This window comes from Leptopilina heterotoma, unplaced genomic scaffold (assembly GCF_015476425.1).
Source record: "Leptopilina heterotoma isolate Lh14 unplaced genomic scaffold, ASM1547642v1 Lhet_115, whole genome shotgun sequence".
Classification (NCBI taxonomy): Eukaryota; Metazoa; Arthropoda; class Insecta; order Hymenoptera; family Figitidae; genus Leptopilina; species Leptopilina heterotoma.
The window spans coordinates 560706-583248 of NW_025110834.1; the positions used below are offsets into that span (position 1 = coordinate 560706).

General features: G+C 22.0%; 1 protein-coding gene across 3 annotated transcripts in view; it reads right to left on the reverse strand.

The window, feature by feature from the left end:
• LOC122509026 (protein phosphatase 1 regulatory subunit 12A) overlaps positions 1-22543 on the reverse strand; it is an 88036-nt gene that overhangs the window by 39606 nt on the left and 25887 nt on the right. For 2 of the 3 annotated variants that reach the window (XM_043622778.1, XM_043622770.1), the window contains exons 8-14: positions 20424-20506; positions 20216-20342; positions 19963-20071; positions 19241-19378; positions 15773-15943; positions 8168-8357; positions 218-367 (exon numbers count right to left, since the gene is read on the reverse strand). In XM_043622778.1, coding sequence (XP_043478713.1) covers positions 218-367; positions 8168-8357; positions 15773-15943; positions 19241-19378; positions 19963-20071; positions 20216-20342; positions 20424-20506 — 968 coding nt within the window. The remainder of the gene's footprint in view (positions 1-217; positions 368-8167; positions 8358-15772; positions 15944-19240; positions 19379-19962; positions 20072-20215; positions 20343-20423; positions 20507-22543) is intronic. The other variant, XM_043622787.1, reaches the window with a different exon arrangement.

Sequence of the window (22543 nt, forward strand, 5' to 3'; positions counted from 1 at the left end):
ATTTTCCCGACGAGAAAGAGTTTATTCACAACCAATTGTTGTGAAAGTAGAAAATAGAAGCAAATGTTGCGCGGTAGGTCCGGAAAATAACGATAAGTCTGTAAATATCTAGTATCTAGTCGTAATTCCACCCCATAAAATTTAATATCCATGCACACCAACTGCTACTGTGTTGATCTCTAGACGTATCTACTTGAAAATTATCGGATCCACAGACCTTGCTTCCGTTATCTACCCTGAGTCTCCAGGACGGCCGTCTCTCAGGCAAATTAGTCTCCTCGGATGCTTTGCTTGTTGTCACTGTTGTTGGCGTAGCTGTTGTTATGGTAGCTGTGATCGAGGCGGTATTGCTCACAGAAGTCGCAGGCTGGGTTATTAAACAAATTAATAATCAACAAACCTTCAAAATTAGAATTATTAGTTTACATGAGGAATATTTCAAGCTCCCCTGAAATTAATCATTCTTTAAACCATCGAATAATTAATTTGTTAATTTCTACTTTCACTTAATTATTTAGTACATTATAATTTTATTTCAAAATTTAATAATTACAAGTATCACAAAATTTACTTTTGAAGCATCGTAAATTACGGAAACATCTGATTTTTAATAAATATCAAAAAGCTTTCTTTGAAGGAGTAAATTGCAGACTTCGCCCTCGATAATTAATTTTAAAAAAGTAGCTTTCAAACTAAAAAAAGTAGTCAGGCTTCGCAGTGCCCCTAAAAAGTATTTTAGGGGAAATAGGGGACTTTTAGGGGACCATAAAAATTGATTAAATAAAGATAAAAATATAATTTATTTATACAGGGTTCCCACAAAAATTTAACTTTATTTTTCCCTGACTTTTCCCTCATTTCCAAACACAACTTTCACTTTTTCCCTGACTCTAAAGAATATTCTGATTCACTCTAAAAATTATTAGATACTCAAAAAAAATGTTCTGTTCAATTTATTTACAAATTTCTTCAAAAGTAAAATTATTCGAAAACATCAATAGTTTTATTTAAAATAAATATTTAATCATTTTTTTATTGAAATTAAGATGTTCAAAAATTTCAAATTCAAACCTTTTCAAATTGAACAACTCATAAGAATATTATTATAAAACATAAAGAAATGAATCACTCCGAGTCTTCGGAGTAACAATATTCTACAAGAACATTGTTACTGTAACTTCTTCAAAATTATTTGTATCATTTCAATTGAATTAACATTTTCTAGAATTTTTAACTAAAATTCTACTTTAAATCAATAACATCAATTATTATTCAATTAAACTTTTTCAAAAAAATTAATTCTACAGAATTGTTAGTTAAAATTACAAAAAAGATTACATAATTCTACGAGAAATCAATTATTTAAATACAAAAATAAATAATATTGAATGCTTCTTAAAATTTAATTTTTACGAAGAATTTAGAGCTGTGCAAAATTCGAACCGAACCGAGTTTTGTTCGGTTTTGGGGCGCCAAAAAGTCGAATGTCGAATATTCGACATCCGAACTGGGCTAGTTCGAATGTCGAATATTCGACATTCGAACTGGGCGACTGAAATGTCGAATTTTGGAATTCGACATTTTAGCGTACTAAAACCGAACACAACTCGGTTCGGTTCGAATTTTGTAATAACTCGAATGTCGAATATTCGACATTTTAACTAAGCTAACTAAGCTAACTAGGCGAAAAAATTCGAACAGTTCGGTTCGAATTATTTTGCACAGCTCTACAAGAATTGTATTAAAAACTTATAAAAATATTTCATTTCTTTTATGGAATATAATTAAAAGTTTAATGAAATTTATTATATTGAAGAATTTTATAACAATTTTTGAAAATAATTGAAAACTTTTTGAAGAATTTTATTCAATTTTTTAAAAATAATTGAATTCCTGGGAAGAATTTGAATAATAATTTTTGAAAACAATTGAATTCATGAGAAGAATTATATTAAAATTTTTGAAAATAATTGACTTCTTGAAAAGAATTTTTAAAAAATTTTTGACAATGATTTAATTCTTGAGAAGAAATTTTCCTATCTATTTATAAAGATAATTTAATTCTTGACGAGAATTTTAAAAAAAATATTGAAAATAATTCAATTTCTGCAAAGTATTTTATTACTTTTCAAAAGAATTGAATATTGTCAAAGAATTTTATTATTTATGGAAAATAATTAAATTTTAAAATGAATTTTATTCAAATTCCTGAAAATAATTGAATTTTGTCGACGAATTTTTCTATTCATTTATAAAGATAATTGAAATGTTCACAATTTTTTGTAGATTCTTTAAAAATAATTGAATTTCTGCGAAGAATTTTATTAATTTTGAAAATAAGTGAATTTTCTCAAGGAATTTTATTAATTTTGAAAATAAATTAAATTTTTGCAAAGTATTTTATTACTTTTCAAAAGAATTGAAAAATATTTGAAATTCAGTGATGAAAATAATTGAATTCGTAAATGAAATTTTATTATTTATGAAAAGAATTGAATCTTTTCGTAGTATTGTATCTAAAAGTTTTTTCTATAATTAAATCTGTTGATAAATTTGATGAAAATAGTAAATAAAATATTGAAAATTATTGAATTGCAAAAAACTTTTGAAAGTAATTGAACTTTTTCAAAGATTTTTATAAATTTTTGAAAATAATTGAATTTTTGGCGAAAAATTTTGCTATTTGTAAAGATAATTGAATTCTTGATGAGATATTTGTGAAAATTTTTTAAATAATTGAATTTCTTCGAAAAATTTTATTACTTTTGAAAATAATTGAATTCTTGGGATAATTCACTGCAAAAATAAGTGTCTTATTTGATATCTTAAAATAAGGTGTAAGATGGAAAAATGGTATTTTACATCTTAAAATAAGATGTTTTCTAAAGTATCTTACTGATTTTTAAGATGTTTTATACGTCTTAGATATTTCTTCTATCTTAAAAAAGTAAGATACTTCTGTAAGTTTTTTAAAGTATCTTAAATTAAGATGTTTCTGTCTCAATAAGATGTTTAGCGATAAGATACTTGTGAATTGTAAGATGCGAAAAAAATTTAAGTTACTAAAAAATAGGATATATAAAATGTCTTACATATAAGCCCATAGTTAACCTCAGAACTTTTTTCCCAAAAAATATGATGAAAATGTGTACGAAAATACTTTAAACATCTTAAATTAAGATATTTCAAATACCTTAAAAATGACTACCAAAACATCTTAAATAAGATACTTCTTTTTGCAGTGAAATATTGAAATTTATGAAAATAATTGAATTTTGTAAAGAATTTTATTAAAATTCCTAAAAATTATTGAATTTCTGTGAAGAATTTTGTTATTTATCAAGATAATTGCATTAAAACTTTTGTAATAATAAATAATATTACAAAAAACATCCAACTTTTAAAAATAATTAAGACTTGACTTCACCAAAATACTAATCTTACAAATTTTATAAATTTCATGAAAAATTTCAAGATTTGAAACTTTCAAAACAAAAGTTTCCAATTGAAAGTTTCAACGGCACTGTGCTAAATTTGGTGTGAATTTATCATTAAAAGATAAAAGAAAAAAATAGGGGAAATTTTCAAAATAGGGTACGTTTAGGGGCCATAATTAAAAAAGGGGACTTTTAAGGAAATAGGGGATAGACTGTGAAGCCTGAGTAGTAAAAAAGTAGCTAACGAAAAATTAAATTTGACGACCAAAAAAACTCGTTTAATGTATAAAAAAACTTCACAAAACTGACAAAAATTACATTCCATATTTTTTTATTTTCCTGACTTTTTCTAATTTTTATCAAAAATATTAACTTCTTTATTATATTGATAATAAATTGAATTCCTGCGACAAATTTTAATATTTATATAAGAATTTTATAAAAAATTTTAAATAATTAATTTCTTTCGACTTATTTTTATGCAAATTCTAATTTAAATAATTGAAATCCTAAAAAATTCTTATTATTTATGAAAATAAATGAATTCTTACGAAGATTTTTGAAAAAATTTTTTTAAATAATTGAATTCTGTTTTTAAGTTTTATGAAAATAATAGATATTGAAAGTCATTGAATTGCGAAAAGATTTTAAAAATAATTAAATTTTACAAAGATTTTACAAAATAATTATATTCATGTGATAAATATTGTTATTTATACAAATAATTGAATTTTGCTAAGAATTTTATTGAAATGCCTCAAAATAATTGAATTTTCGGGAATAATTTTTTATTTATCGATAGAATTGAAATCTTTTAAAGAATTATTTATGTAAATAATTGAATTGAATTATTGCGAACGATTTTATTAAAATATTTTTAAATAATTGAATTTCCAAGGAAGAATTAATTAAAATAATTATAAAAAATATATAAAAAAAATTTTAAAAAATAAAAAAATTAAAAAAAAATAATAATAATAATAATAATAATAATAATTGAATTCCTGTATAAAAATTTTGTTAATTAATTGACTTTTTCGAAATTTTTTTGAAAATGCTATTCTAAATTAATTGAATTTCTGTGGAAATTTTATTATTTATGAAAATAATTGAATTTTGGATGAGTTTTATTATTCTTTTTTAAATAATTGAATTGTTTTGAAAAATGTTATGAAAATACTAGATATTAAAAATAATTGAATTTCGAATATTTTTTGAAAATAATTGAATTGTTTTAAAGAATTTGATTCTAATTTTTGAGAATAGTTTTTTGATTTCTAGTATTAGCGAATTTAAAGTAGTGGAAGTTCTCAAAAAAAACAGAAATAGTAACTTTTAGTGGCTGAAATTTAAAAAAAGTACCCAAATAGTAGCATAACGTAAAAAAAGTAGTAAATAGTAGGTTTTAGTAGATGAGTGCAAAGCCTGAAATTGAGTTTTATATTTTCCAATCGTTTCTTTTTGATCTTTAAAAAATGCAGAAAAAATTATTTTAAACAATTCAAAACTTGACCCTTTTCTTTGAAAATAAAAAATACTTTTGACTTTTTTTCAAAAACACTTTTTCTTTCTTTACTAAGCCTTAAGAAATTTACATATAAAACAGTATTTTTAGAAAAAGTTGATACAATATAACTTGTTTTAAGCATAGTAAAACAATTCCCAGCTATTTCCAGATTTTCCAGGTTACGACATTTAGACAATCGGAAATTTGAAGCAGTACCAAAAATAAATCAATTTTAAGGGGAGATGCAAGCTCGGCTGAGACATCCATTCTCGAAATAAATTATTGGAAATTTTTCGTCGCCATGTTCGAGAAAAAAAATAAAATTAAGTGTCGTGTTATTCTTGAAAATTAATTATTAGTAAAAATTACACCAACTAACACTTTGTCTGTTTTTTTTTTCATTTGAAAAGTTAGGTAAAGAAGGTAAAAAAGTAGTAATCTGTGATACTCATAATTACTAATAATCTTATTTAAAATCACACATTTATATTTGTAAATTTGCGTATATATTTAGATAGATTGACAGCTAAATGTATTAATAGAAAAATCCATTACCAAAAAAACTAAAATTTCATAGAATTAGAAAGCGCAAAAATGATATTATTGATTCGTAATAATTTCAATTGTTAATGTAGATAAGGTTAAATAAATCACAATATCTTTTTGTAAAACTCAAAATACTTACAAACAAATATTTAAAATCAATTTTTTTTACAAATTTGAACCATTTCAAAAATAATTTAAAAATAGCTTCAAGTATAAAAATTGTGTATGGCTAATTACAGAATGAGAGCTTCAATGGTTTAAAAACATTTAAATAATATAATAAATATAAATAATAAATATTATTGATCTATTACTCAATCAGGGTTGCTACAAAAATTTAATTTTCTTTTTCCCTTACTTTTCCCTGATTTCCAAATAAAATTTTAACTTTTTCCCTGACTCTAAAGAATATTGCTTCACTCTAAAAGTAATTAGAAAGTCAAAGAACGTTCTATTACATTTATTTACGAATTTCTTTATTTGTAAAATTATTTATCCAAAAACATCAATAACTTCTTTTTCAAATAAATACTTAATCAGTATTATTTTTTAATAGAATTAAAATTTTTAAAATATTCAAATTCAAATTCAAATTCTTATAAAACATGACAGAATTAGATATTATTTTATATTATAAGAATATTATTACTCTAACTTCCTCAAAATTATTTTCATCATTTCAATTCAATTATTGTTTTTTAGAATTTCCAACTAAAATTCTTCTTTAAATCAATTAATTTTAATAATTTTTGAAAAAGTTCTTTAAGAATATTCAAATCCACTTGTTTACAATTCAATTTTACTGTTTCAAAAATTATTAAAAATAATTTATTTAAAGAAGAATTTTAGTTGGACTATTTTTGAAACTAATTGAATTATTGCGAAGAAAATTAATAAAAAATTTGTAAATAACTGAATTCCTGTGAAATTTTTATTATTTCTGACAGTTTATGAAAATAATTTAACGTTTGGTTTGCGTAGAATTTTATTACTTTTTTTAAAATAATTGAATTTCTGCAATCATTTGTAACTCTCCAAAATTCAAATTTTCTTAGTGTTTTTAACTAAAATTCTTCCATAAATCCATTATTTTTAATAACTAATTAAATGTATGTTAAAAAATTTGACTTACTTCATCAGAATTGAAATTAAATTTTTTCAAAAAAATTAATTCTATAAAATTGATAATTATAATTATATGAAAAATTTTAATTTTCAAATATTTTACTTTGAAACCTCTGCAAAATTCAATTATTATCTAAAATTTTAGCAAAAATTCATTTTTAAATAAATTTTTTTTCGAAATTTCTACGAGAATTCAATTATTTACATACAAAAATAAATAATTTATTGAATAATTGAATGTTTCTCAAAATTGAATTCTAATAAAGAATTTTTTTAAAAATTTTTTTAAATAATTGAAATTTTGAGAAGAATTTTATTGCCATTTTTGAAAATAATTGAATTTTGGAGAAGAATTTTGTTATTTATAAAGATAATTGAAATTTCGACCAGAATTTTTTTAAATTTTTGTATATATGTACAAAAAAATTTTTAAATAATTGAAATTTTGACAAGCATTTTTTTGAAATTTTTGAAAATAATTGAATTTCTGCAATTATTTATAACTTCTCCAAAATTCAATTTTTTTTAGTGTTTTTAACTCAAATTCTTCTATAAATCCATTATTTTTAATAATTAATTAAATATATATTAAAAATTTAACTACTTTTAGAAGAATTTGAATTATTAAAATTTTTCAAAAATCTGAGTTCTTAAATATTCTAATTTAATTCATTCAAAATTGAAATTTTATAAATTTTGAAATTGAATCCGTTTGAAGTTCACTTATTTATGAAAATTGTAAACGCAACTCTTTTAAAATTCAATTAATTTTATTTCATTAATTGAGAAATAAATTAATATTTTATTAATTAAATTTAATTAAAGTCGTATGGATATTGAAGAAGAACTGAAGACAATGTTTGAAAATAATTGAAATTTTGCCAAGAATTTTATTAAAATTTTTTGAATTTCGGAGCAGAATTTTGTTATTTATAAAGATAATTGAAATTTTGAAGAGAGTATATTTTAAATTTTTGAACTTAGGTAATTTAATTTTTGCGAAGAATTCTATTACTTTTGGAAATAATTGAATTTCAGCAATGTAACTTTTCCAAAATTCAATTTTTTTAATTGTTTTTAACAAAAATTCTTCTAGAAATAAAAAATTATTTTCAATAATTAATTAAATATTTATTTAAAAATTTAGCTGCCGGATCAAAGAAGAGCACATAACCGATGTAATTTAAATGTATTATGTGCCTTTCTTCGATCCGGCGGCAGCTCAATTTAACTTATTACAGAAGATATTAAATTATTTAAATTTTACAAAAATTTTAGTTCTTTATAATTTCTAATAAAATTTAGTGAAAATTGAAATTTTCTAAAATTTCAAATTGAAACCTTTTGAAGTTCATTTATTTATGAAAATTGTAAACGCAACTCCTTTAAAATTGAATTAATTTTGAAATATTTAAATAATTTATAAATAATAATTATAGCACGTTATTTCTTGTCAATCTGATGGTTAAATTTAACTGAAATTTGGATCAATTGGAGCTAAATAAAAAAGTTGAAATCTAGTTTTTTCATAAATTAAAATGCATTTTTTTACCTGAATCGAAGGCGCCGTAGGAGTAGGGGAATCATTATTTTGCTGCTGCTTCTTTTTCACCAATTGTTCAGCGCTTTTGATTTCATCTAATGTAACACCTTGGGTCGATCGTCGCGTCTCCCTCACTCTCTTTGCATGAGCCTTCCTCTGAGTTTCACTCTCTTCATCTCTCACCGGAGGCACAAAAGACCTAACAATTATTAAAACACAAAAAATTCCAATTATATTATTGGTTACAAATAAAAGATATATTATTAAGTGAGCGATTTCAAAACAAAGCGCTCTATAATATAACAAAAGTTATCTAAAAAAATAGAAAGGAACCATCAGGCAAAGCGCATTTTGCTTCAACCTAAAAAATCATTCTGTGGGTTAAAAAAGATAATTAAATATAGGAAAACAGTTAATATCAAGATTTACACTTTCAATTATTTTCAGGGTCTAAGAATTTGTATTTAAAAAAAAAAGAAAAAATTAATTTGATAACTTAATCAAGTCTATAAGAAACAAATAATTAAAAATTTATTAATTTGGAATCAAGTTAAAAATTATGAAGGAAAGTCCAAAGAAATAATGATATTTAAAGCAATATGCCGATTAAAAGTATTCTATGACGCAAGGCTCGAACCAGTGAAATTATTTTAAAATACGGACTTTACGGACCAATTAGTACTGACAAAAATATAACTAGTCCGAGTCAACATTTCAATTTAATTATTATTTTCTAGAATTTTTAACTAAAATTCTTCTTTAAACAATAATTATTTTCAATAATTTTCGAAAAAATAAAATTCGAAAATCTTCAATTAAATATATATTAGAAAATAACAACTTCAAAAAATTTCAAAAAAAATTCAATTAAACCTTTTGAAAAAAATTGATAGAAATAAAATTCTTTTAAACAATTTTATTAGAAATTTGTAAATTTTGTTAATAATTATATTTTTTCAGATTTTCATTAAATTCCGTAAAAATAATGTAATTTTTTAATATAATTTTAATTGAAAATTTTTAAAATAATTGAAATTTACAAAGAATATTGTTTAAAACTTTCGAGAACAATTAAATTGTTTAGAAAAATTTTATTACAATTTTTAAAAAATAATTAAACTTGCTAGAGAAATTTTATTAAAATTATCTTCAATATAATTAAATTTCTTCCTAGAAATTTTGTTAAAATTCTATTGAAAAAAAATTGAATTCCTCCGAAACGAATTATTTCGAAAAATTTTATCTAAATTTTTGAAAATAATTGGATTTTTTTCAAAATTTTAAAAATAATGATTTTTTAAACAGAATTTCATCAAAATTGTTGAAAATAATTGATTTATATTAAAATTTTTGAAAATAATCGAATTTAATTAATATTTTTTAAAATAATTGTACTCTTTTGAGAAATTCTATTAAAATTTAATTTAAAATAATTGAAATTCTGTAATGAGTTTTATTATTTATAAAAATAATGAAATTATTGGGAAGAAATTTATAAAAAATGTGTAAATAATTGAATTCCTTGTGAAATTTTAATTATTTTATGAATATAATGAAATGTTTGCGCAGATTTTCAATAAAATGCTATTAAATAATTGAATTCTTTTGGAAAATTTTATTAAAATAGTAGAAATTAAAAATCATTGAATTGAGGAAAATTTTTGAAAATAATTGAAATTTTTGCCGAGAATTTTATCAAAAATTTTTAAAATAATTGAATTCTTGCAACGAATTTTATTAAAATTTATAAAAATAATTGAATTCTTACGAAGAACTTTATTAATTTTTTCTAAATAATTGAATTCTAGCGAAGAATTTTATAAAAATCATTTTAAATAATTGATTTTTTTCGAAAAATTTTATGATAATTGTGTTTGCAAATAATTAAATTCCTGCGAAAATGTTATTATTTATAAAAATAATTAAATTTATAAAAAAAATTTTATTATTTACAAAAATAATTGCATCTTTGTGTTAAAGTAAATATGTTAGATACGAGTTAGACGATTTACACTTTAGTGTCTTGTTTTGAATTTACGGAAACGAAAGTGTCTAGGTTTTCAATTTGGAACTATAGAGGGACTTCTGTATGATAACTCGCTTGCCCTATTACTAAAATTGTTCAGTTCGCTTGGTAGTTGGTAGCTTTGTACCAAACACATCTCTTATATTTATGTATTTGTACTACCTTGACTTTGATAAATAAATAGAATAGTTTTGTTCATAATCTCGTTTTTGGTCACTAATTAATTAACACTTTGTAAAATTTTTATATTATTTATGAAAATAATTGAATTTAGAAAGAATTTTCATAAAATTTTTTATAATCTTAATTAAATTGTTTTGAAGAATTTCTTCGAGTTTCTTTAAAATAATGGAGTTTCTTTAATAATTTATAATAATAATTTATAATAATTTATAATTTATAATAATAATTGAAATTGTGATGAGAATTTAAAAAAAATTTTAAACATGATTGAGTTTCCACAAAGAATTTTATTACTTTTGAAAATAATTGAATTTTTGCAATTATTTGTAACTTCTAAATAATTCTCCAAATTATATCGTTAAATTTACTTTTACGGAATTTACGGACCTAGTTCGAGCCCTGTTTTTAATATCAAAATTTACACTTTTAATTATTTTCAGGGGCTAAGAATGTTTATTTAAAAAAGAAAAAGTAAAAAATTAATATTTGATAAGTTAATCTAGTTTATAAAAAACTAATAATTAAAAATTTATTAATTTCGAATCAAGTTAAAAAATTATGAAGAAAATTTTAATTATTTAGGAATTATGATATTTAAAGAAATATATCGATTTATTAAAAAAAGGTTGAAAGTATCCTATGACGTTACTGATTGTGACAAAAAGTTTTAGTGGACATCATACTGTATAAAAAAAAGCGTCACTTAAATTATGAAAAAATCGTCGAGCACCTACGTAAACATAATAAGCGAAAAATATTGTTATTCTTGGCAAAATGTAAATTTCTGTAAATATGCAGTAAATAATTAATGTAAATAAAATTCACACGAAAAAAAGCAAATTTCCATGCTGCTGCAAATAAATGATTAAATTAATGAAATGTCGATCAGATAAAATTTGTTTAAAGAACTCTTCCAGGACGATGAAATGGGTACGCACTTGAAGAAATTCTTGAAGATATTGCCAGGACTAAGTTTACTACCTCCTGGAGTTGTTGGGGTCATTGGAGACGCCACAGAATTGTTTAATGTGTAGATAACTGTAGTGTCATCCGCTGATTGAGAACTATTCAGTGATATTAAACAATAATTACAATTCGTCAGAATGACTATTATAGAAACAATTAAAATGTCGAATTATACACGAAAAAAAATCTTCACCTGGAACAGCTGCAAATTTTACTGTATTAGCAAAATTTTTACTTGCTTCAATTAAAACTTTCGCTATTCTAAAGAAAATTATCGTTGTTCTAGGTAATAATTTTTTTTCGTGTAAACATTAGAACACAATATTTAGATTTGATTTGAATTATCTCAAATATATGAAGTGTTCCATGTTCAACCCAAGTCAAATTTTACAAAGGAACGTTCATAAATGATGCCACTCACTTTTTCAGTTTTTAAATTTTTAAAATAATCCATTTTGTTACTATGTATTAAAAATTGACGATCTATAATGTAACACAGCCACAAAAAAAAAAAAAAGTTCTGATCTGGGGGTCTCACTATGTAGACTTTATGTTTTTTGGGTCGCTGAATCCGAATCCGAGGTCCATTTAACCCTATCAGATCAGGATTTTGACATAACCTCAAAAAACCATATTGGTTTTTTGAGGTTATGTCAAAATCCTGAATATGGCTGACACAGACATATTGGATCCGCCATTTTGAATTTTTGAAATCAGACTTCAAATTCGTAATCAGCGACCCCAAAAACCCCCGAGTAACGAATTTCAAGCGAATCCGATGAACTTTTCCAAAATGTGTCCGCCATATTGGTTTTTTGAGGTTATGTCAAAATCCTGATCTGATGGGGTTAAATGGACCTCGGATTCGGATTCAGCGACCCAAAAAACATAAAGTCTACATAGTGAGACCCCCAGATCAGAACTTTTTTTTTTGTGTGGCTGTGTAATCTTTGACCTAAGTAGATATTATTAAAAAAATTGATGAGATAAAGAATTGAAAAACCATACTTTTTTTGTGAACCTTCCCCAACTCATAATTAATTCAGGGTTGCCACAAAAATTTAATTTTGTTTTCCCTGATTTCAAGACAAAATTTTGACAAAGAATATTCTGATTAAATCTAAAAATTATTAGATACTCAAAAAAATGTTCTACACTGTAAAAAAAGGGAGTTAAATTTTAACTCCCCCGGGGGGTCTATAAAAGTCGCACCCATTGGGGAGTTAATGCCAGGGGAGTTAAATAAAGAGAGTTAAAACTTCACACCCAAATGCTAACTCCCCAAGGAAAAAATAACTCGCGTGGGTGTTGAATGAAGGGAGTTAGAAATTAACTCTCTTTTGGAGTTGATTTTTAACTCGAAAAATTTCACTCCCAACTCCCGAGTCCGTTAACTCCCTAAATTTTTTACAGTGTATTACATTTATTTACAAATTTCTTCAATTGTAAAATTATTCGAAAACATCAATACCTTCTTTTTTAAATAAATATTTAATCATTATTTTTCTATAGGAATTAAGATTCTCAAATTCAAACCTTCTGAAATTTTAATTTAAACCCTTTTCAAAATTCAATTATTTCCAAAAATTCACGCTATAATGCTTTTAATATTGAATTACAATTTAAAATTTTAAGTGAAATTCATTTTTTAATCAATGTTTATTCGAAAATTTTTCGAGAATTAAATTATTTAAATACAAAAATAAATAATTTATTAAATAATTGAATATTTCTTTAAATTGAATTTTTATGAATAATGTTATCAAAATTTTTTAAAATAATTGATTTTTGCAGAGTTTTTTAAAACTTTTTGAAAAAATGAAAATAATTGAAATCTGACGATGCATTTTATTAAATTTTTTGTTAAACAATTAAAATTCTGTGAAAAATATTCTTTTTGAAAAAAATTGAATTCTTGAGAAGAACTTTATTAAAACTTAGATAATTAAATTGCTTCGAAGAATGTTATATTTTACGAAAATAATTGTATTCTATGATCAATTTTATTATAATTTTTCAAATTTATATAAAGCATTTTATGAAACTTTTTTTAAAAATAATTGAATTCTCGAGAAAAATTTTATTATTCAAATTTTTTTAAATAATTGAATTACCATAAAGAAATGTATTATTTTTGAAAAGTAATTGAATTCTTAAGAAGAATTGTATTGAAAATAATTGAATTGTATAGAGAAATTTTATTAAAATGCAATTTTATTAAATAAATCTTGTAAAGAACTTTGTCAACATTATTTTAAATAATATATGGTATTTTTAAAAGAACTTTATTTAAATTTTTCGAAATCATTGAATTTCTCAGAACTATTTTTTCAATTCTCTGAATATATTTAAATTCTTTCGTTAAACTTCATTAAAAAATTTTAAATAATTGAATTGGTGCGAAGAAATTTATAAAAAAATTGGTAAGTAATTGAATTCCTGCGAAATTTTTATTAAAACTTTGGGGCCATTCAAGTATTACGTTAGCATATTTTTCAGGTTTTTAGACCCCCCCCCCCCTCCCCCTTGTAAGAAATTAAATTATATTAAAAATAATTGAAATGAGGAGAATGTTTGAAAATAATTGAAATTTTGCAAAAATTTTATTAAATTCAATTAAACTTTTTCAAAAAAGTTAATTCTAGAGAATTGTTAGTTAAAAGTATAAAAAATTCAGATTTTCAAATATTTTAATTTGAAACATTTTCAAAATGAAATTATTTTTAAAAATTCATATTATAATGATTCTAAAATTCAATTATTATCTAAAATATTAACTGAAATTCATTTTTAAATCAATTTTTATAATTCTTATAAATTTTATAAATTTTTATAATTATTTTTATAATTTATTTATATTTTATAAGAAAATTCTACGAGAACTGAATTATTTAAATATAAAAATAAATAATTTTTTGAATAATTTAATGATTCTTAAAATTGAATTCTTTTGACGAATTTTAATAAAATTTCTAAGAATAATTACATTTTTCGAGGAATTCGATTAAAATTGTATTAAAAATAATTGAAATTCTGCGGTGAGTTTTATTATTTATGAAAATAATTGAATTCCTACAAAAAAATTTTATTATTTTTAAGAATATGTAATTGAATTCCTGTAAAAATTTTATTATTTATGAAAATATTTGTATTATTATGTACAAATTTGTAAAAATTATTTGTAATTAATTGAATTTTTGTGAAATTTTCATTATTTATGAAAATAATTATATGTTTGCATTGAAATTTATCAAAATTTTTTTTGAGTAGATAATAATTATTAAGTTTATTTGGAGAATTTTATTTAAATAATAGGTAGATATTGAAAATCATTGAATTGAGGAAAGTTTTTTAATAATAAATTTTATATACATATTAAAAAATGTAACTTTCTGAAGAATTTGAATTATTAAAATTTTTCAAAAATTTAAGTTCCTTTTTCTAATTAAATTCATTCAAAATTGAAATTTTATAGACTTTTAAATTAAAACTTTTTGAAGTTCATCTATTTATGAAAATTGTAAACGCAACTATTTTAAAATTCAATTAATTTTGAAATAATTAAATAAAATTATTCATTAAACAATTTCTAAGCAATAATTTTATGATAGTTCTTTAAGAATTAAATTATTTGAAAAGAAATTATTGTCAGAAATAGGAAAATTTGAAGGTTTTGTAATAGAATTCGTGGTAATTTCACAATTTATGAAGCAAACAAAAAAGACACCAAAACTCAGAATTTTCTTATGACTTCCAAAAATTTAATTTTTCCCAGTACTTTTAATAAAAATTCCTGACTTTTCCCTGATTTCCCTGACCAATTCTACTTTTCCTGATTTTACCCTGAATTCCCTGACCTGTGGCAATCCTGTAATTTCAAAATAAAAATACATGCCAGAATAAATGCTGAAAATTTAATAAACAGTTTTCCAAAAATATATTGTAAAAACATTCCAAACCAAATCTACAAAGTATCAAAATTTTCTAAAAATATGCTTCATTAACTTGGGCGAAATGTAATTATTGAATGACTTAAATATTTTTTTAAATTACAGTTTAAATTCCGATTACAAAGTGCCTCTAAATAATAAAATGAAACTCAAATTTTTTTAAGGGTTGATTAAGTTTACGTGATTTTCTAAATTGGTTTAATAATTAACAATGAAAAAATAGATAAACAAATCTCCAAATTTGAATTAGTGAAATAGCGACTATTAATTCAAACTAGTAAAATCATTTTCACTAATTTCTAGTAAATGTTTAATAATTTCATTTTGTAGATTTAGTTTAATCTTTAAAATTTCTATAGGAATTCGTAGAAATTGTTACTCTAAAGTAGTAGACAACTTTCACTAATTCAGATTTAGAAAAAAATCTTTTAAACTTAAAAACATAAATACACTTAATAAAGATTTTATTATAGAAACAAATTAATTTACCTGCGAATTTGATTTCCAGGAAGTGGACTAGTTACAGTTGTAGTTGTGGTAGTGAAATTCGTTGATGCTGGCAGTGAAGAGACCGGCGAAGATTTATTAGAAAGCGATTGCGATAAATTATTCCCTTGAGGTACTTTTGATAAATCTAAATTCAATTTAATGTCCTTTTTCCTAAAGTTTAAAGAAAATCATTATTATCAATATTGTTATTATTCAATATTCTTTTTACTATCACTAATATTATTCTAATTATTCTTATTATTAATGCTCTTTACTTCATTTTTTTAATTTATTTAATCTGTTACTGTTATTTATCATTAATAAACACATAAATAAAAAAAACAATTTTTGAAAATATGAAAATGTAACTGAAAGCAATTAAACAAAAGCTTAAAGCACGAATTTCAAGCGTTTGAAAGCAATGAAATATTTATTATTATTATTATTATATAAACTTCCAGAACGACCAATAAGGACTTAAATATATATGTGAATAAAAATTCAATAAGAGCATTAATTTTTTCATTCAAATTCAAAAATATTAATAGTTTGTTTCCTTATTTATTGACTGCTTTGTCCTTATTAGGTGTTGTTGCTAATTAAACAAGAAATAATATTAAACAAACAATACTTTGTTAAAATTATATGCATTGTTTGTCAACGTCAAACTTGTAGTACAAGTGGGCCTGCAAGCTTACATCAAATTTTCAAGTTTCCTGCAAGCTTACAGGTTTCTTGTTTGTAACAAAATAATTGTTTATTTCATTTGTTACTTAACAATGTTTCTAAAATTGTTAAAAATAATCATTTTCATGAATACTCAGAAACATGATAACATGGTAAATAAACTGAATTTAAAAAAATTTTAATTGAGCGCCTTACAGACTACAAAAAATTACTTAATCGAAATTGGTTTGGAAAAAATCCAGAACATCAAAATATCGCGTTCAAAATGTTGAGACTATCAGATAGGCATGATGCCGAAATTTTTTTTTCAAATTTCAAAATGGCGTCTCAAAAATGTCCGCCAAATTTTCAAATTTAAGAAAATAATTTTAAAAAATTTCAACATTATTTTTTTTAACTTTTATGCTTCATTTGAATAAAATAATGCTGTTTTCACATTTTGCAAATTTTTTATAAGAATTGTTTATAACATTTTTATACATTATTTACAAATTTTTTATAAACGGTAGATACTTCAGTTTACATTTTAATGAAATCAAAAAAAGTTAGTGGTGAAGGAAAGAAGATTTTTTTCCACTCTGAACATCTTTTTTTATCAAAATTGTTTATAACATTGTAAAAAAATGTTAAACGATGTTTAATCGATACTAAAAATGCAATATAAAAAATCGAAAATCTGACAAAGAACTTCTCACTTAAAAAAAATAAACACTGCAAATTATTACAAAATACAGACTTCGCACTCGATATTTAATTTTAAAAAAATAGCTTTCAAACTAAAAAAAGTAGTAAAAAAAGTAGATACGGAAAAATTGAACTTAACGACCAAAAAACTATTTCTAGACACTTCACAAAACTGACAAAAAAAAATTACATTCCATATTTTTTATTTTCCTGACTTTTTGTGTGGCATTTTATTAAATTTTTATGAAAATAATTAAATTCCTAAAAAGCATTTTATTATTTATGAAAATAATTGAATTCTTGCCAACGATTTTATTAGAATTTTTTGAAATAATTAAATTTCCAAGAAGAAATTTATTACTTTTAGAAATAATTAAATTCTTGTGATAAATATTATTATTTATGAAAATATTTGAATTTTGAAAAGAATTTTATTAAAATGCATCAAAATAATTTAATTCTTGGGAATAATTTTAATTATTAAAATCTAAAAAAATATTTGAATTATTTCAAAAAAATTCGAACAATTTTTGTTAAAATATTTTTAAATAATTGAATACCTGTGAAAAACTAATATTTTTTTAAATAATTGAATTCTTTCAAAGAAATTAAAAAAAAAAACATTTTTTTAAATAATTGATTTTTTCAAGGAATTGAAATTAAATTTTTAAGAAAAATTACAAATTAAAAAATCCTGCCATGAATTTTATTTTTTTATGAAAATAATTGAATAGTTGCTAAGAATTCTATTAAAATTTTCAAAAATAATTGAATTCCTGAGAAGAATTTTATTATTTACGAAAATAATTGAATTATTGCGAAAAATTTTATTAAAATGTTTAAAAGGAATTGAATTTCTGTGAAAAATTTTGTTATTTTTGAAAATAATTGAATTCTTCATATGAATTTTATAAACATTAATTAATTTATAAAATTTATAAAAATTAATTAATTTTTTCAAAATATAATAAATATTATGATAATTTTATTGTAAACAATTGAATTCTTGTGACAATAATTTAATTTTTCGATTAATTAATTTAAATTAGTATTAAAAATATTTGAAAATTTTTCGATAAGTTTTATTAGTTATGTAAATAATTGAATTCTTGCTTAGAAGTTTAACAAAAATTGAATTTCTATGAAAAATATAATTGAATTATTCTGAAGAATGTATACAATTTTTGTTAAATAATTGATTTTTTTGAAATTTTTTGGAAAATGCTATTCTAAATTAATTGAATTTCTATGGAAATTTTATTATTTATGAAAATAATTGAATTTCGGATGAATTTTATCAATTTATTTTTAAATAATTGAATTGTTTTGCAAAATTTCATGAAAATTCTATGATATTGAAAATAATTGAATTTTGAATACTTTTTGAAAATAGTTGAATCGTTTTAAAGAATTTGATTATAATTTTTGCGGATTGTTTTTTTATTTCAAGTATTAGTGAATTTAAAGTTCCTATAGTGGTAAAAAAAAGTAGTAAATAGTAGCTTTTAGTAAATGAGTGCAAAGCCTGACGATTATATTTCATGTTTTGCAAATTGTTTATAACATTGTTAAACATTGTTAAATAATTTTAAATTAATTTTTTTTACTTTCAAAATCCATTTTCACTGCAAAAAAAAAGAATTGCAGAAAATAAAATTTTTTCCACCACTTTGGTCCATAGTTTTCAAATTGTTTCCAAAATTGCTTACAATTTGCTAAATAACATCAGATAACAATATTTTTTGTCGAAACAGCATTATTTTATTTAAATAAAGCATAAAAGTTTTTAAAAAAAATTTTGTTTTAAAATTATTTTTTAAAATTTGAAAATTTTAGCGACCATTTTTGAGACGCCATTTTGAAATTTGAAAAAAAAATTCGGCATAATGCCTATCTGATAGTCCCATCATTTTGGACGCGATATTTTGATGTTTCGGATTTTTATAAAGTTAAATAGGTGCAATTTTGATTAAAAACATTTAAGAAATCTAAGTTTTGTATTAAGGCGCTCAATAAAATTCTAAAGCTCATGTTTTTGTCCAATTCGAAGAGTCTCCATGAAGGTAAGAAATGTTGATTTTGAATTGAAGCAAGTACCTGAAGGTTTCACGCAGGGACGCAGAGCGAGCGGTCACAGCGTTGTTATGAGTAGGAGAAGATGGGTTGCAACGATGGAGAGTGGGGCAGGAAGATGCCTTGATACGAGCTCGCAATGCCAAGTACTGCTCATAGAACCTGCGTAACATGCGTCATGCCATGCGTACTTCTACGTACCAGAACTTTTCAATTGCTTTAACCTAATCCTAATCCTAATTTCCTTCACTATTATTACACAAAGAAATAGCCCTAACAATACGCGAAAATTCTCCAACAAAATTTTTCAAAATGTACATTTCTTAAACAGGGGATTATTCTCTAGCAATATTTTTTCATCTTTCTCTTATAAAATTTAATTTTCTTTTCAATTAGCATTAAATAAAATTGAATGTACATTTTCTAAACTAGAACGACATTTAAAATTTTCAATAAACCTCCGATTATTGGATTTTATAACCAATTGAATGCTCCTTGGTTTGAGTTTAAAAAATTGCAATTTAGTAAAAGCGTTAAACTGAATAAATGAAATTAATTCAAGTATCAAAACTTCGGAGGGTTAATGTTATAGTGATGATGAATGAAGTCTTGCGCTTGAAATTGTTTAATGCAGCTTTGGAACATGAAAACAACTAATAACACTAAGCTATTTTTAATGCTTTTTTTATAAGCATCAGATGACAAAAAAGCTAAATTTTTGAAATTTATTTAAAAAAAACACTCACTTTTCATCAGTTTCGAAACTGTGGGTTCTTCTCAAAACCACCTCAGGTTCTTCTCTCATTTTTACTGGTGATTGTGACGATTTTATAGACTTTTCCTTCTCTTCTATTTCTACAAAAAATCATTATCATTAATAAAAATTTATTCATTTTTATTTTTATATATTTTTTTTTATTTATTAATTTTTCTTTATTTAAAGTAAAGCACGTAAAATAATTGCACGTACTAGAAAAAAGTTTTGAAATTGATACTTACTAGAAGATAAAGAATTAACAGGTTCTGAATCTTGATTTCTATTTCTAAAAGATCCAGAACGTCTCCACGAAGGAATGGAACCTTCATCGTTATTCTCAGTCTCTTGTTTACTTGGCATGATTGAAGCCTTGAAATAATAAAAAAATTAAAGAAACAAACAAAAATTACAACTGTTTAAAAAACAAAAAAAAGATACGTTTTTATCTACCTGATTAGGAACTTTGTTGCTCTCTATGGAAGGTGTTGGACTATGTGAAGCTGTTTCATCTCTATTCACTCTATTCTTTTTCTCTGAAAAAGTAAACATCAAATTACCAAAAACACGAAAATTCTCTTTTTTTTAGTTTAAAAATTGATTGAACGAAATTCTTGTATCGATACTAAAAATGCAATATAAAAAATCGAAAATCTGACAAAGAACTTCTCACTTAAAAAAACATAAACACTGCAAATTATTACAAAATACAGACTTCGCACTCGATAATTAATTTTAAAAAAATAACAAAAAGTATCTTTCAAATTTATAAATTCAAGTTATTATAATTATTATTTTAAATTTCAATTTTTAAATAATCGATTTCTTTCGACTAATTTTATGCAAATTCTAATTTAAATAATTGAATTCTTACGAAAAGTTTTACAAAAAAATTTTAAATAATTGAATTCGGTTTGAAAATTTTATGAAAATAGTAGATATTGAAAATCATTGAATTGCGAAAAGTTTTTAAACATAATTAAATTTTACAAATAATGCTATTAAAATTTTAGAGAATAATTGAATGTCTCAGTGGTATCTTATTAAATTTTTTTGAAAATAATTAAATTTCTGAAGAGCATTTTATTTTTTATGAAAATAATTGAATTCTTGCGAAAGATTTTATTAGAATTTTTTTAAATAATTGAATTTCCAAGAAAAAGTTTATTACTTTTAACAATAATTGAAATCTTGTGATGAATATTGTTATTTATGAAAATAATTTAATAGTTGCAAAGAATTCTATTATAATTTTCAACAATAATTGAATTCCTGAGAAATTTTTATTCACGAAAAGAATTGAATTCTTACGAAGATTTTTACAAAAAAATTTTTTTAATAATTGAATTCTGTTTGTAAATTTTATGAAAATAGTAGATATTGAAAATCATTAAATTGAAGAAAAGTTTTTAAAAATAATTAAGTTTTACTATGAATTCAATTAAAATTTTTGACAATAATTGAATTTTCGGGAATAATTTGGATATTTATCAACATAATTGAATTCATTCAATGAATTATTTATGTAAATAATTGAATTCTTGGGAAGAATTTTATTAAAATCTAAATAAAAAATAAGAATTGAATTCTTTCAAAAAAATGTAATTATAAAATTGTATTTAAAATAATTGATTTCTTTCCAACAATTTTATTAAAATATTTGAAAGTAATTGAATTCTTGTGAAAAATTGTAATATTTTTGAAAATAATTGAATTCTTTCAAAGAATTCAAAAAAATTTTTTTTAAATAATTGATTTTTTGGAAGAATTGAAATAAGTTTTTTTTTAATAATAATTACATTTTTTTAGCAATTCCTGTAACATTATATTAAAAATAATTGAATTCCTGTGAAAAATTGTAATATTTATAAAAATAATTGAATAATGGCTAAGAATTTTATTTTTTATGAAAATAATTAAATACGATTTTATTAGAATTTTTTAAAATAATTGAATTTAAAACAAATGTATTGCTTTTAAAAATAATTGAATTTTGAAAAGAATTTTATGAAAATGTCTTAAAATTATTGAATTTCTGTAAATAATTTTGTTATTTATCAAAATAATTGAATTTTTTCGGAAAATTATTTATGTAAATAATTGAATTCTTGGGAAGAATGTTATTAAAATTTAAAAGAATAATTGAATTATTTCAAAAAAATTTAATGAAAATTGCATTAAAAATAATTGATTCTTTTCGAACAATTTTATCAAAATATTTTTAAATAATTGAATTCCTGTGAAAAATTCTAATATTTTTGTAAATAATTGAATTCTTCCGAAGAATATAAAAAAAACTTTATTAAATAATTGATTTTTTCGAGGAATTGAAATTAAATTTTTAAGATTTTTTTGAGCAATTCCTGTAAAATTGTATTAAAAATAGTCAACTTAAACCGGTTGTGTTGTTCGCACAAAATCTAAATTAATTTGCGTTTTCCGATGAGGACAGCAGGGCTGTCGAAACGTAAAATTGAGTTTTAATATTTGTTTAATATTTGACTTGGAGGATTGATAAATTTCTTGACAATTAATGTATTAAAAATAATTGAATAGTTGCTAAAAATTTTATT